General features: G+C 45.9%; 3 protein-coding genes across 3 annotated transcripts; 2 read left to right on the top strand and 1 right to left on the bottom strand.

The window, feature by feature from the left end:
* Positions 1 to 4,110: 4,110 nt before the first annotated feature.
* Positions 4,111 to 4,767, bottom strand: LOC108150882 (pupal cuticle protein Edg-78E). Its single transcript, XM_017279190.2, has 2 exons — positions 4,683 to 4,767; positions 4,111 to 4,613 (listed from the first exon to the last, which is right to left on the bottom strand). The coding sequence occupies exons 1-2, from the start codon at positions 4,692 to 4,694 to the stop codon at positions 4,236 to 4,238; spliced, it is 390 nt and encodes a 129-aa protein (XP_017134679.1). The 5' UTR covers positions 4,695 to 4,767; the 3' UTR covers positions 4,111 to 4,235.
* A 4,561-nt stretch (positions 4,768 to 9,328) lies between these two features.
* LOC108150857 (pupal cuticle protein Edg-78E) lies at positions 9,329 to 9,958 on the top strand. The gene is made up of 2 exons (XM_017279160.1): positions 9,329 to 9,340; positions 9,407 to 9,958. The coding sequence occupies exons 1-2, from the start codon at positions 9,329 to 9,331 to the stop codon at positions 9,956 to 9,958; spliced, it is 564 nt and encodes a 187-aa protein (XP_017134649.1).
* A 1,386-nt stretch (positions 9,959 to 11,344) lies between these two features.
* On the top strand, positions 11,345 to 11,857 carry LOC108150858 (pupal cuticle protein Edg-78E). Its single transcript, XM_017279161.2, has 2 exons — positions 11,345 to 11,356; positions 11,449 to 11,857. The coding sequence occupies exons 1-2, from the start codon at positions 11,345 to 11,347 to the stop codon at positions 11,818 to 11,820; spliced, it is 384 nt and encodes a 127-aa protein (XP_017134650.1). The 3' UTR covers positions 11,821 to 11,857.
* Positions 11,858 to 15,683: the final 3,826 nt, after the last annotated feature.

Raw genomic sequence — 15,683 nt, 5'->3', positions numbered from 1 at the left:
GTAACGGCAAGCTTGCGCGGGATCCCGCCGCAGTGAATCCAGTAGCATGTTAAGCAGGGTGACCGCTTACGCTATTTTTAATACTTTTCGGTATTTTTTCAGGTCAAAATTGACCCGACGGTATATTTACGGTATATCGGTATATAATGGTATATTTTGTCAATTTCATCAATCTATTAAATTTCATTTTCTACGTTATATAGAAATCCAATAAAAGCAATTATTTAAATTAAGCCAGTCAAGTAAAACATTAATTCATTGATTTGATTAAATTATGTGATCACGGCTGAGCGATCTATCTAGCTAGTAATATTCGACGGAAGATCAAAAACCAGGAATATGTAAAATAGAACTTGAATTCGTCAGTATATTTACGGTTTTTTTTTTAATGAGTCGGTATGTTTCGTTATATTTCGGAAGGTCTTACGGTATATTTTATCAATAAATCCGCGGTCACACCGCGGTAAGTTTGAATGATCGATGTCGATGTCCATCGATGTTGTCAAAATCACACATCGATGTTGGATTGATACATCGGATTTATTCTTCGATGCATCGATGTATGACCGATGTTTCAAAACTTTCCCATTTGATTATAAAACGGAAAAATTAAACTTGTTTGTGTTTGCTGCTTACAGACGACGAGTGCGCAATGATTTGAAATTAACGATCGATGTTTTGCAAAACCAGCAAAAACACCGGAAAACATCGGTAAGCATCGGCAAAAACATCGGTAAGCATTTATCGAAGCACTGCCATCTCAATTGGATTTAGTTACGTTTTACTTACGTTTTATGTTGCTGGCAACCATAATTTTTATGGGCCAGACTCATGTGCCGTGAAATCGAGCAGCACTGTTCCACAACATTTCGCGTATCGAGCAACATTTTGCATACCCTGGGGAAATGGATGTTATAGAACTAAAAGAGTGTTTGTCATCTAATGCACCAATAAAGTCCAAAAATATTCAGTCTCTGTTGAAAAGGTATTTCAACGATATTTTGAAGGTTATGGTCTTCTTACAGAAACCAAGAATGGGTATCGAGATCGAGATATATTTACAAGACCCTAATAATATGCCTTAATATGTCCAAAACATAACAATCTGAGATCATTTCTATATTAATTGCGTTTTTAAACAGGTTGGAAAAACAGTTTCTTCGAATATATTGACGAAATAGGGTATAGCTGAGCCCAAGCTCCGGTTGGCGTGACATTCATACTCCCTTACTTTACATTCCATACTCACTACGTTGCCACTGTTTTTTTGTTGACCTTTTTTGTTTTAACCTTGTTTTCTACACTATACAATAAAAGAGAGTACTGAGAAGTACTCAATCAGGTAGAACATTTATTCATCAACGGCCTAAAATTATGTGGCAAAAATAAATGTTTTAGTTAGACAGCATTATTCAACGGAATAAAGAAATTGAACAATTGGACCGATTTTTCTCTTACGTTTTATTACATTTCATTTGTTTGACCATTTTCGCTAACACCTTTTTTTACGCAAAATCCAATAAAAGCAAGTACTTAGAGTAAGCCAGTTAAGTAGAAAAATGATTCATTAATCGTATAAAACTATGTGGGCATGGCTAAATGTTCAATATAGCTAGTAATATTCGACGGAATAAAGAATTGAGCAATTGGAACGGTACTCATTTGTTTATGCTACTGTTGTATGAGCAAAAGTGCCTTGTGCGTCTGCCTACAGTGGCTTCAAATGACAGTAAGTCCTGATGTCACAGGGCACTCCCAAAAACAAACGCTGTTCCACGGCTATTCCGTGCTTTCCACATTCTTCGCATTTACAGTTAAAGTCGAGCCACAGAGTCTGCAGTTGCGAAGCCAAAAAGACCGGCGGCGCCCTTTGCCGCAGCTGTGGCCCACTCTCCGCCCTGCCTCAGCCCCCAGACCACCCCGGAGGTGCTCTACACGGACTGTTCATCAACAAGTAAGTGGCACAAGAGCAAATCGGGCAAAACATTTCAAACCATTAATCCGACCACAGAGCACACCAGAGCACACTGAAACTGGCCTGGAAACTCGGGCCCACACTGGCTACCGGCAACACCATCGTCCTAAAGCCAGCCGATCAGTCAATGTTTTGCCTGGTTTCGGTGGAGCCGGCGCTGCCCTGGCCAATCACGCAGATGTCGCCAAGGACGTGCCTGCATCCCCCCAACTATGACAGACTGACCGAATGTGCCGCTGCCGGTGTCCGGCAAGAATATCCGTGCCCAGGTGAAGCTCTCTCTCCCTATTGAGCTGTGTTCTAAAACGTTTCCGAACTCGCAGAAGCCTCGCAACATTGCCGTGTATGCCATGAAGACGAGGCGTCTGCTCTTCTGGACAGATGTCGGCAGTCATCAGGCCATTATCCCATCATTCAGTCGATGGCAATGGGCGTTTTGCGCTGCCTACAAGCTGGAAGGAGTCACGGCGCTGACCCTGGACCAACAGTTATCATGCGTATCGAAGTTATAGACATCAATGGAAAGAACAAGTAAACAACCATATTGGACACCTCTGGACACGTGTAATCTCCTGTTCCCTCTCTACAGAAAAACCCTTGCGTCCATGCACATCTCGCAGGTGATCACGCATTGCTGCTTTGGGGAGATTTGTGTACTGGAGAGGATCACTGTCAGCGGAGAGCGTCAAAATAAGCGGCCAGATAATTTTAAGTGGCGGGAGTAGTGACATGAACAACGACTGTAGGCAGTGGCTCAAGCACCCAAACAGGACACGCCCAAGCACGTGCTTCCGTGCATCATTTATTTCAATGGATTGCCTTTCGCTCATTCATTTTCAAACAATTTCTATTTGGCGCCTAAGTTTGAAAACAAGCAGAATTTCCCGCAACATGGGCAGCATTCTGCATACTCTAGGGAAGAGGATATTATAGAATTGCCGCAATGTTTGTCATCCCAGGCTCTAATTAATGCAGAAACTATTTAGTCTCTGTTTTAAAGAAATTTTAACGATATTTTGCAATTAGTGGTCTTCTTACAGAGGGCAAGAATGAGTTTCGGGATCAGGATTTATATACAGGAAACTTATCAAATGCATGAATACGTCTAAGACATATCAATTTGAGAAAATTTCTTTATTAATTACGTTTAAAAACAGTTTGGAAAACAGTATCTTTATATAAAATTATCGAAATTGGGTATACAAATACCCATACTCCGGTTGAAAGCAGCATTGACGCGACAATATTGCGACTGTTTTTTTGTTGAACTTTTTTGCTTAAACCTTATTTTAGTCAAAATCCAATAAAAGCAAATAAGCCAATTAAGTAGAAATAAAGTTCATTAATTGAATAAAATTATGTGAGCAGGGTTGAAAGATCTATCTAGCTAGTAATATTCCACGGAATATCAAAATCGAGGAATATGATCTCCAATCCTTGACGGAGAACGATTAACCTATTGTAAGCCAAGGGGGTATTTCAATATTCCAAAAATATCGGGGGTTTTTTGAAGTTCAGAGGAAAGATGGCACGGATCTACAAAAAGAATTGACAATCAGTAATATTTTCCGCCATTTACCTCAAGTCGTTGAACTATTTAAACAGAGGGGGCTTTTCATCGGTCTATCGGTCTCGATCCTTCTCTGTTCCTGTGCCCTGAATGCTTAGTCTGATTTTCAATACCGAATGAAGTCAATTGCAAAAATTGATTGTATGACTGGATATTTGCCAAGAAAATGCTTCGACTCTGATGTAATAATGAAAGCAATGGCTCAGGCGGCAGAGTCTGTAGTTTTCAGTTTCAATTTGCCATTGAGGCAACATAGTCCAGGCGTTTCTGCTGCAAGCTATAATTCATCGCAATGCCCAAATGAACTACGGCCATGTCGGTCGTTACCACGACGACCCAACATAAAATACCGGTCGACGAAAACGACGCTATTTTTTCAAATTTCAACTAATTTGTAAGCCCATTTTTACATTTTGACATCGACTTTGTACATTGTGATTACAAGGAACCGTCGAGTCGAGTTGAGTCTGTTAAATGTGTGATGAACGTCTAGATATTAGTAACTATTTTTTCGAGAGTTGGAGGTCCTCAATTTTAGGATATTAAATCGTTAATGATTACCATATGTTTTTGGAAGTGTTTGCTATCTCAAGCGATATTTATTTTCAAATGTCCTAAAACTAACTCGAATAACGTACATACAACATTTCCTCGCTGGCACTCTCCACGCCAATCGAGATGGAACTTCACTTAGAAGCGTCCCTGGCCCTGACGCTGCTCCTGGTGGGGATGCGTGCGAATGTATTCGAGGGACTTCAGGATGGCAGCGGGGATTGGGGGAGGCGTGGGGAGATGGGCACCGACGGGGTGGTAGCCGTTCTCATCGGCCGTGTAGGTCAGCTGGACCAGCTGGCCGTCGGGGGCGTAGTATGCGGAGGAGCCGCTGGCATAGTATCCGCCAACTCCCGACTCCTGGCCGGCAATGCCGTTGGAGGTCTGGTACTGGTAGTTGTAGCTGCCGTCCTCCTTCAGGTCGCTCTTGTATTCCCGGGTCTCGGCAGCCGCGTCGTAGGCGTCTGGACGTGCTTGGGCGCAGGCAAGGGCCAGAGTGGCAACGATTAGGATGAGCTGGTGGGAAGAGAGGTGGTTAGGATGGCGATGGCCTCTGACGCTCCTCCACTTTGGAACTCCACTTACAAATTTGTTCATTTTGGATGTGGTGGGACTGAACTGGCTGACTTGTTGTCACTTGGAACTCGCAACGAGAATGAATGTGACTGAATTGGTCTGGCGGCGCATTTATAGCGTTTTGGCACGCCAATGATTTCGGGCCTGGCAACGCACCTCAAAGCTGGCACTCGGCGACCTACGGCAACAACAACTTTTATAATTTTCAGCATTGAACATGAACTGCCCTCCCAGCCATACCCCGACCCAGACCCAGACCCAGACCCAGACCAAGAGCCAGAGCCAGGTCCGACTCTTCTCTTCCGTCGCTACATATCTTTTTGGTGATTGGTTTTTGGCAGAGCGCTCATAAATTTCGGTGCTTCCTTTGGTTTCAGCTGCTGTCGACTTTTCGCCGGTTAATCAATTCCGAGTTCTGTGGTTGCGGCTGTGTAGGGGATAACATTTCATTAGCACCTTTCCGAACTGAATAGTTGGCTTTTGTGGGGCACTTAGCACAATTTATAGCGGAGTTGGCCAAATACTGCATTTCGATTTCGTTCGATTGGGAAATAAAGAGTACCTCCTACCAGATTTAAAATGCTTTCGTGCGCGAGCAGACAAATTGTTTAAAAGTGGAGAGGAGATTGGTTTAGGTTTAGTCCTTGAACAAATGTCCCAGCTGTCTGGGTTCAGGGACCGGTCATTTATTAATGTAGCAGGGAAACCCGCAAGACCTTTCTCCAAAATCATATGCGAAACTTTATAATAAATCGTTTGGCGAATCGGGAAAATCGATTAAGAATCTCACATGGTAGGTCAACGCATTCATTTATTACAAAATCATCCATGGCACCCCAAAACTGAAAAGGGAAGGCACCACGAAGAAGAAGCGCAGCCAAAGGTCCCCTCAGCCATAACCTGCCTCGCCGCAACCTCAACTTTGCAGCAGACGAACGACCTTGCCACGGCCAACATTGGAGCACTGGCTGATGATGTCCGAAACTAAGGCATTTTACGAGGCGAGGGGAGCGGGCAAGTTTGTATTAAGTTTTGATAGGAAAACTCGAGATGTGGCAGCGTTGGCGTGCCTCACGTGACTCGCATGGCTCACGTAGCTCAGGATGTGTGGACGAATAACTAGTGAATATAAATATAAACTAGGAAGGTTCCATCTAGAAAACTGCGTGGCTTTCATCGTGCCCTTCTCTGTGCTATGGCCTCTAAAAATCCTACCTTATCCTGAATTTAAATTATAAAAATTCTAGCTTCCACAGAGGTTCGAATGATCGTGATCCTTTCGTTGATTGCAGTCATAATAATAATACTTATACATAGATGTCCTTTTTTATTGTTCATACAAAATGGATTAAAATGTAAGTCCCTAATACATTAAAATGTGTTATTTTTTCTATTCAAGGTTAATCCTAATCTTATTACTTGGCAATATATCATCACTCCATTAAACTCTTTTGTTTTCTTTCTTCGAATTTGTATCTGAAGCACAGAGTTTTTTGGAATGAATGATCCCATTGTCAACCTTTTTTCTTTAAGCTCTCATCAAAGCTCCTGTTGAGGCCTTTCCATCACTAAGTAATGCGCCCAAAAGGCAGAAACAAAATCATCGACAGCAACAAGAGAAGAGCGCATGCTGTTTCGCTTATAAGATTTGTGTTCGCATTTTATAAATACATGGGTTGGTTGGCAACAGGCTGGGACCCATACCCAGACTGGAGCTGGGACTGAAAATGGAACTGGCACTGGCACTGGGACATGGCCTGAAGGAAAGTGAATGTGCTGGCAGCATCGGCATCAGCATCAGCAGCAGCAGGAGCATCGGAATTATCTGCTTTTTTCTGCTCTCTGTTTTGTTGGCCTTTTCGGTGTTACTTTTGGCTTTGTGCTCGAAACCGGCTGTGCGGCAATTCGGTTTTTTTTTGTTGGTCGCCCGGCACAATTGTCCGGTGCCTGCCGCTTGGGCGGCTTTAAATGAAAGCAAAAGTTGTTACGTTTCGATGGCATTTCCTTGCGCCTTAAGCCGCTTCCGCTGTACTTAGTAAACCGCCCGCCTCTGCCACTGGCACTGGCACTGCCACTGCCCCGGCCTCTCGACCTTCCTCGTCCCATCCGCCTCCTGCATCCATTAGGGCATCAATCCATCTTCACGCGCATTAACCTGGACAAGGGACTAGCGAAAAGAGTACTTGCTGAAGAGTGCGTTGAAGAGGAAGAGGCGAGGCGAGCCGAGCCGAGCCGACCCTTTGGACGGGACGTCCAGGCTCCTCACGCTCACCTGCTCCACATTAATTGACCCACATTCGGTGGCAGCGACAATTGCCGTCCAGTCCGGTTCAGTCCCGCTGAAGCTGAAGGTCACCCAGGCGTACCAACAGGGCAGATACCTTCAGATATCCGCCTTCAGGTCTTTATATGTATTATACGACCACGCGCAGTCAGGCTTCACTGTCGCCAGAGATTCGGGCAGGTCAGCGATTGCCATTTGAATGTTTGTTACTGCTCTACATTCGTATTCGCTCAACTGAGACATTTGGCAAATTTAATTAATTAAAATATTGTCAACATCTCGCCCTTTTTCCGCAGACATAAAAGTGGATTTCCCTTTGCAGACCGCGTCTGCAGACTCGTTGGCCACGTTTATGGTCTATTTATGGAGCTCCATTCATTAGTTAGTCATCTCGTCTCGTCTAGTCTCGTCTCGTGTTCCCATCCACAGGCAGCTCCCGATGTAACCGTCTCAGATCTCAACCAGAGAGCGTTGGGCTTGGGCTTGGGCGTTGGCTTGGCGGTGGCGTCGGCGTTGGGCGTGGAAGGTCGGTCCCTTGGGGGGTTTTATTGATAGACGACGAAACAAAGTCAACGACTTTCGAAAATCTTTCGGCAACGACCTTCGATTGATAGAGACGAAATGTGTGTTCACTAATTGTTTGTACCAGTAGTTGCAACTTTCATTTCGATTCAGTTCGGTTCGGTTTGGCTCGGCCTGTCTGACCGGACAGACCGGGGATTTTAGCCACCCGCACTTGCAGGCCCAATTTAAATTAGCACAGGGCTTTATTGAATAACTCAATTACTTCGACTCCATCATTTAATTTATGTATGTACATCGTCGCACACGTGCATTCATTTCTGGTTTGGCCAATCTTCGCAGCTGATGGATTTTTAATCCAAACTTGATTCAATTTGCATGTTTCAAGTCCGTCCCGCCCCCCAATCGGGGCTATCTCCACTGTTTCAGATCTTTGGCCATTCATTTGCGATGGAATGGTAATACTAATTGATTTGACTCGTGGGCAATGCAATAAAAGCTTTGAACAATTCAAAGCAGCTTCGAGCAAATTATGTTTTATGGGCGCCTCATTCGGATTTGCATTTATTGCTGGCTGATCGAATAACACTGCGACGAGACATTCATTCCAAGTCTCTAAAAGGAATAGGAATCTATTTAAAAGAGGCACTAAAATTGATTTCTTATGTTGAAACAATGATTGGCATTTAATCTAGAAGTGTTTTAGTCATTATCCTTGCATCGTCGAATATAAATTAAAGTCAGTTTGCAATTGAATTAATTTATCGAATTGATTCAGTTGCGATTTGAAACTCGCTTGCAGAATGCCCGAAATATAAATCCTTCGGCAGGCATCATGGCAGATTTGTATCCATGACCTACATGACCAATCCAAAGATGGCAGAATTCGCATGGCATTTTCCTCGAACTGAAAGTGAAATTGAAATGAGCTTTGTCTGTGGGCATACCTGCTCAATGAACTCGAATTTGAGGGAAGTGAAGCGGCGGTCGGTTGGAAATTAGCAACAATTTGCTTGAGGGTAGATGTTCCATCAGACATTTCACGCCTCTCGCACCCACCCACATCCACTCGCATAGTCCATAGGGAGGGAGTCCATATCTCATTATTGCAGACACTTATCTCGATCCGCTCCTATTGTGCCACGCTCTATAGCATAATAAATGTTTGGGAACCTCGGAACACATTACGGAGTTCGTAAATGCGAAGCGAGTGGCTCATCCCGCAGCTCGTGTTACATGTATAGGGGATATGTATGCCAGAAACAGATACAGATACCGATGCAGAAGCAGATATACAGCGTAGTTATTCATAAATAATTAATGAATTAACTCAAACACTTAATTAATCAAGTGCCGGCAGCGGAGAGCAGTCGAAAGAGTTTCTTGAACCGCAGTGGACCAGCAGTGGACCAGCAGTGGACGGGCCCAGCAGTGACCGGACAGGTCAGAGTTGTTGGTTTCGTTTTCACTCAGCGAGGCATTAATGAAAATCAAAATGGAAATGGTGGCTGATTGCCTTTGCCCAGCCACCTAGAGCCGATCCGAGCAGAGATAATTGGCGTTGCAACCGTTGCTGGCTCTCGGCTAAAAACTCCAAAAGTGAACAGAGTGTATAGCTGGCTCTGAGATGTGTTGATGGAACCCCATCATCATCATCATATCATCTCTAATGGTTGCACACACTCACTTTTCTCACTTTCCTCACTTTCGTGGCAGATAAAATCCGATTTACCATTTCCAGGCTATATAAGCGGCAGGTCGAGGGCACCGAGGCATCAAACATAGCTTAGCTCTTAGGGTTAAAACAACAATAAACCATAAACCAAATCTCAACCTAAGCCAGGCGAAAATGTCGAAGATCGTAAGTCAAGAGAATATCCTTCATCCTCCGGAGTACACTTAACCCATCATCATTTTGCTCTGGCAGCACGTTGTCGTTCTTGTTGCTGCAGCATCCGTCCTGATGGCCGGAGTGCGAGTGCTGGCCCTCCCCTCGGACTCGGCCGATGCCCACGCCGAGATCCGCAGCTTTGTCAACGAGCTGAAGCAGGAGGATGGCAGCTACAACTACCAGTTCGAGACGACCAACGGCATTGCCCAGCAGGAGCAGGGAGTGGGCGGCTACTACGCCTCCGGCTCCTCTCAGTACTACAGCCCCGAGGGCCAGCTCATCCAGCTGACCTATACGGCCGACGAGAATGGCTTTCAGCCGCAGGGCGAGCACCTGCCCACGCCACCACCCATCCCGGAGGCCATTCTCAAGTCGCTGGAGTGGATCCGCAACCACCCAGAGGAGAACGAGGAGTACGAGCACCACGACCAACACGACCACCACGGTCACGGCCATGGTCATGGCGCCGAGCAGGGCAAACAGTATCTGCAGCAGGGACAGTCGCAGCAGCTGCCAGTGGGCTCTCTGCTAGCTCCGGCCTCAGCGCCGGCAGCAGCTTCTGGTCTTCCCTACGAGAGGAAGATTTAAGTTATTCTCGCCCCCAGCTCGTGCCCAGCCCTGGGCTCCCATTCATCTTGTCCATCGGTTGGCTCTAGTGTGTGTGTGTGTGTGTGTGCGAGATGTCATGTCATGTCTGTTTGCATAGTCAAAGCATCCAGCAAACAGCACCAGCATCCAGCAAACAGCACCAGCATCCAATACCAACACCAATACCAGCACCATCACCAGCACCAGAAAGAACATCAGCTGAACTACATCCTCGAAGCACATTCACTCCACACACACACACACACAATGTATATATGTTTACGTAGTATAGACCCCACATACATCCACATCCACATGAACATGAACATCAACATGCTCCTGGGCCGCTCGCCTGCGTGTCCGTGTCTGTGTCCGTGTCCGTGTCCGTGTCCGTTGTCGGCTCGGCTGACGTTGACATTTATTGCCAGAGATAATAATAATGTAATAAAAGAAAAATACAATTTAATATTGTTGTTTATACTATGAATGCCTCTGCTCCAGCTCCAGCTCCGGCTCCAGCTTCAGCTCCAGAGCCCAGCATATGGCCGGGCCTTGAGCTACCAGTTCCCTTCGGGTCCCAGCTGCCAGCCAGCCAGCATGCATCTCGGTTCGAGTGTCTCTCTGCTGAGGTTTCCCTTTAAACAAAATGTTGGGGAAATTCAATTTAAAGTTCATAAAGGCGCGCTTTTCTTTTTTACTGCCATTGTATTCCAGTATCTGTATTATGCAAATCATCGATGGCGCTTCGCGTCTCAGACTCGGACTTGGACTCGGATGAGAAATGTTGCAACTTTAAATTCGAGTATTATTGTTGTGTTGATTAAATTAACAAATTGTTGCTATTGCTGTTGGTGTCTCCGCTTGTTGTCGTTAATATCGATGCGGATTGTTGTGTTTTTTCGGGCGCTATATTTGATTTTGATGCATTGAGGTTGTTTCATCAGCTCCATCTTAGCTTTTCAGGGTATGCAAGGTATGCCCACTTTATCAACTGGATTCCAACTGGGATTCATTTACAATACAAAATTAAGAGCCAGAAGCTAGAAGCCCTCCCTGAGAAGGAGACAACTCTGTAATTTTGTCTATAATATATAACCAATGTTGTTGAATTGGTGTTTCATTAGATATACCAATCTTAAAACGTTGAAAGAGTGTGCAGCATTCACAATACCTTTAAGCGCCACTTCCATTAATGGCTCGAAGCGTGTGGCCAAAAGCTGTTTGATCGCCGAAATATGGGTCAGTCTGCAACTCGGCTTATTTAAATACTCGGAGTCTGCAGTGCCGACGCTTTGTGGAGAGCTTTGTCTATCCGAGCAGTATAAATAGTAAATGGACGGTCGAGTGGCACAGTAGTAACCTCAGATTCCCCAGCCCAGCCACATCATGTACAAGCTCGTAAGTGGATAACAGAGTCTGGCTCCGCCACCGCCTCCCCTCCGACTAGCGAACGATTTAATTGACTTCCTTGCTTCCTTCCCTTCCGACAGCTGCTCCTTGCCGCACTTTTGGGATGCGCCCTGGCCGCCCCCATCAACGATGATACCATTACGAAGTTCCTGTCCAACGCGGATACGGACGGATCATACGGCTACAGTGTAGAGCAGGCCAGTGGCATTGCCTTTGGCGAGCAGGGCCAGGGCGGCATTGGAGCCCGCGGCTCCTACTCCTACATCTCGCCCGAGGGTATTCCCGTCCAGGTTACCTATGAGGCCGACGAGAATGGCTTCCGCCCGCAGTCGGAGCTGCTGCCCACCCCTCCACCCATCCCAGAAGCCATCCTGCAGTCCATCCGCTACATTCAGGAGCACCCCACGCCCGAGGAGCTCGCCGATCGCGCTGTGCGTGCCCAGCAGCTGTAGATCTGGTCTCCCCTCGTAGTCTTAAGTTTGCCTAAGTGTCACCCGGATAACGTATTCCCCACATGTCCCACATTCCATCAAAGTAAACGAGCGTAAGCTGCCCCCCCGATAAGCATCAGCTGGTGTTAATTTCCATGATTTGCCCAATCCAATTCGCGCCAAGGCGAAACCTAATTAGTGCGCTTATAAAGGCCTAAGCCAGCAGCAGCCGAAATCGCTCGGTCCGGACTCCATAGACAAAGCCCAGCACTGTGCGTCTCGAGCCCGAATATTGAATATTTAATATGAGCACTATTTTGGATGAGTGCGCGCCAGAGCCAGCGTCCGGATACAATAGAGCCAAGCACAATGGTACAGTGGTTCGAATCTCTTGAGCTTGAACATGCTTTTAGCTCAAATTGATCAGAGCAGTGGGATTGCAGGGAAGTTTCAGTAAGACAACCGATGGAGTTACAATTTTCGAGATACATATGCATAAAATGGAGCAGCAGCAATGGAACAGCCCTTATGGACTCACATCCAACTCCGACTCCAACTCAGACAAGCATCTTCGCAATCAATCTTCTTCTGCCCGTGTCGGAAATAAACCAACATTCATGTTTACAGCGGATGAGCCGAGATTTCCGCCACTCTGTGCTCAGCCGTCTCCGCTCTTCCGCGCATATTAGCAGCCCAAAGACACACAATTTTCGGAGGCGGAAAGTCAAACGAAAGTACCCATAGAATACGAGTATTCCCAAACGCATGCCCTGCCAAATTGAAGACCTCGAATCACAGACTGGTGGCAGTGTGCAAAGGGAGCAGAGATGGTTGCGTGGCTGGCTTCTCATTAACATTTGACATGAGGCACGTTAATTTTTGCTTCGACTGCGATTTCATCGCCGGGAATTCGATGAGTGCCTGCCTGTCGCTGGAAATGGAAATTCATTAAGACACTTGGAGGCACACACTCGGCAGAAGACCCTGACAGAGACCTCCCATACGACACGCACATAGCTCCATTGAAGCGTGCGTGAATTTGGGGCAACACAGGACGTAGACAACTACGAGTCCCCATATCCCCATATCAATTAGGCACGCTCCTCGCCGGATATGAGTAGTTAATTAAAAGGATTGGGGTGGCACGGAGAGGTAACGTAACGAGCAATGTACAAGGTGCTATAAAATTCGACTTACTAAAATTAAGATACGCGTGTTGATACTTATTTCAGCACGATTTTTGGCTTTTATATCGGTCCCTTCTTTGCCAACATTTATGTAAATTTTCATGGCCACAGAACACCCCGTTCTTCTGTGCGGGCTGTGGTTCCGCCCGTGACAGTGGATCCGTGTGGCCACTGCGGTCGCCACTTAACACAGGTGTTTCAGGCTCCGGGTTGCTGACGACAACACAAAGCTGCTGCTGCGTAATCAAAAACTTTTATGTATAATTTTCATTTACATTTTGTTTAAAATCTAATTATAAATGCGTTGTAAGAATGTGGCTCCTCTTTTGTAGACCCTTTGGGTCCTGATGTTTGCAGTGGCAATTTAGGGCCCAGAAGCAGTGTATTACTTCCAGTCTGCTCGGTTTTGCAGACGAGGGAATCCATCGGATCTTGAATTGTTGAAACAAGTTGCATTTAAAAGCTGTCATCTGTGAAAACCAATAGTGTCCCAGTTTTGTGCATTATTTAATAACGAATCAGCTGGAATCCACACAACGGCCACGCAACAACTACAAAGCCTTTCAAGAACATGGCTTGATAGCCCCGTGCCCTGCCCGGGGATATGGCCCATATATAACAGCATCAAATAAATGGGGCAATAACCCTAAGCTCAGTAACCGTGCAATTTATTTTTATAGAGCGTATAAACTATGCACAAAATTAGCTTCTGCGCTCGTCGTTTATTTGCCCATAACTCAACCAACTGTAGCGCATTCGGCTCCCTGTGTGGCTCCAGTTCCCCAATCCCGAGTCCCCGAGTCCCCGAGTTCCCGAGTCCTGACTCCCGACTCCCCACACCCAGGATAGACAGATAGAACTACCCTTTTGTGGCCATTTCAATGTAAATACATTTATGGAGTGTTCGGGCTACCTTTCTATTTGCCGGGAGCGGGAAAGGGATTGGGAAAGGGAGCGGGAGCAGGGGTGGGTCCAACAGCCACATGTCCATACTTAAGCAGCCCCGAACAACGGCGAACAAAGTGGAAAAATTACTTTGTTTGCGGGCCTCGGAACATGGTCACGGCATGTGTCACGTAGCTGCCAAAATATGCGAGCTAGTGCTCGAAAATGACACGGAGCGGATCCTGAGTGGCCCCGCCCCAGCCCCAGACCCAGACCCAGACCCAAACCCAAACCCAGACCCGGTCCCGAACAAGTGGCACTATCCGGAAGAGACGAGCATTTCAATTAAGACAAACTGAGAACGAGCACTGGCCGAGTGCTGGAACAGTTTTATTAATAATGGTTCCCTGGAAATTAAATATCTTTAAAAATACTTCTGGGCCTCCCCCGCCCCCAAAGACTTTAATGGCCGCTCCGCTCCGCTCCGTCCGGCTCACTTTTCATTCAATGTGCAATTTTTCTCGCACTCCGCTTTCCAAAGAAAAAGAAAAACGAAAAGAAGTAGATGGAAAAAGCGTTCACTGGCTGTATTAATAACAATAGTTCCGGCCATTTGCGATAGTCAGTCGGATAGTCGGATGGTGTGTCGGTCCGACGTGGCGATCGGAGTAACCGGAGAAGGAGGGGCAGTGCACAGTCGACAAAATGAAAAATTATTTCAAACAATAATTGCAAAGGAAAACTTTTGGACAAACACAAAGAGTGGGATATCTGGCCAGCGGTGGATTTCAGGATTTCAAGGAAATGGTATGGGGCATGGGGCGTGGGGCGTGGGGCATGGGGCATGGGGCGTGCCAATGACCAACAACTACACTGAACAGACAAACGAAACCAATTTATTTCCAAGTAAAAATCAATAGTCAAGACGAAAGACGAAAGGCGGAAGAGGGGACACCAAGGGTTGCAGGGGGGCCAACTAGCGTAAAAAACGTCAAATTCAAGAGTGGCGACAAAAAGCTGTGTGCAAGAGTGTTGGCCCATTCCCATCAACATGTGAACGTGAACGTGAAGATGCCACCACGTTTCGTGGGTTTGCCGGACACACTCCTGTCCACTTCTCAATAGTATTCACTCCCCGTGCAGTTCCATCCGTATCGGGTCTTCCGGGTTTCCGAAATCCGTTTTCGTTAACAACTGCGCCAAGTAGCGTCCAACAATAACGATCCAACCGCCATCCAGCGAAAGGACAGCAACGAAGGGAGCTTAATGGTAAAATATGCATTTGACATGCGATGAAATACTCGTACAATAAAAGCCATTGCCCATTGCCCATTGCCTAGCCCTGCCTCTGCCCCTTCCCCTGCCCCTGTTCTTGTCCCTGTCCCAACCTCAAGACCGACCTCGACCCTCATCCTTCCGCTGTTTCCAGGGGGTTGGTTTTTCGTGGTCATTTGTTTAAAGTTCCAATTAATTGGGCCACATTTGTCGGGGGCACTCGGGCGGATACTTGATAAGCGAGAAATATTTCTCATATCAATTATGACAATTTGATTGCGGTCTGGTCTGCCTTGCTTTTCTGTAATTTCAGTCATTTTATACCATTCAAATGTGGCTTTAATTGAAAATTAATTACTTTCAAAGCTAGGAAAGAAGTTCTAAAAATAAATTAAAATATATGTAAGTACAAGTATACACTTACATGAATTATGATTCTTAGAAACACATCGTCGCTGTAATTTCGATTTCATTAATATATTATTAGACCTTCTCCTAGAAAACGCCAACGCATTAGGCGTCTGTGTCTGTTAGCTA

The sequence above is a fragment of the Drosophila miranda genome, chromosome XR (assembly GCF_003369915.1).
Source record: "Drosophila miranda strain MSH22 chromosome XR, D.miranda_PacBio2.1, whole genome shotgun sequence".
Lineage (NCBI taxonomy): Eukaryota > Metazoa > Arthropoda > Insecta > Diptera > Drosophilidae > Drosophila > Drosophila miranda.
Note: the sequence above shows the minus strand (reverse complement) of the source record. Positions and strands in the feature narration are given on the sequence as shown.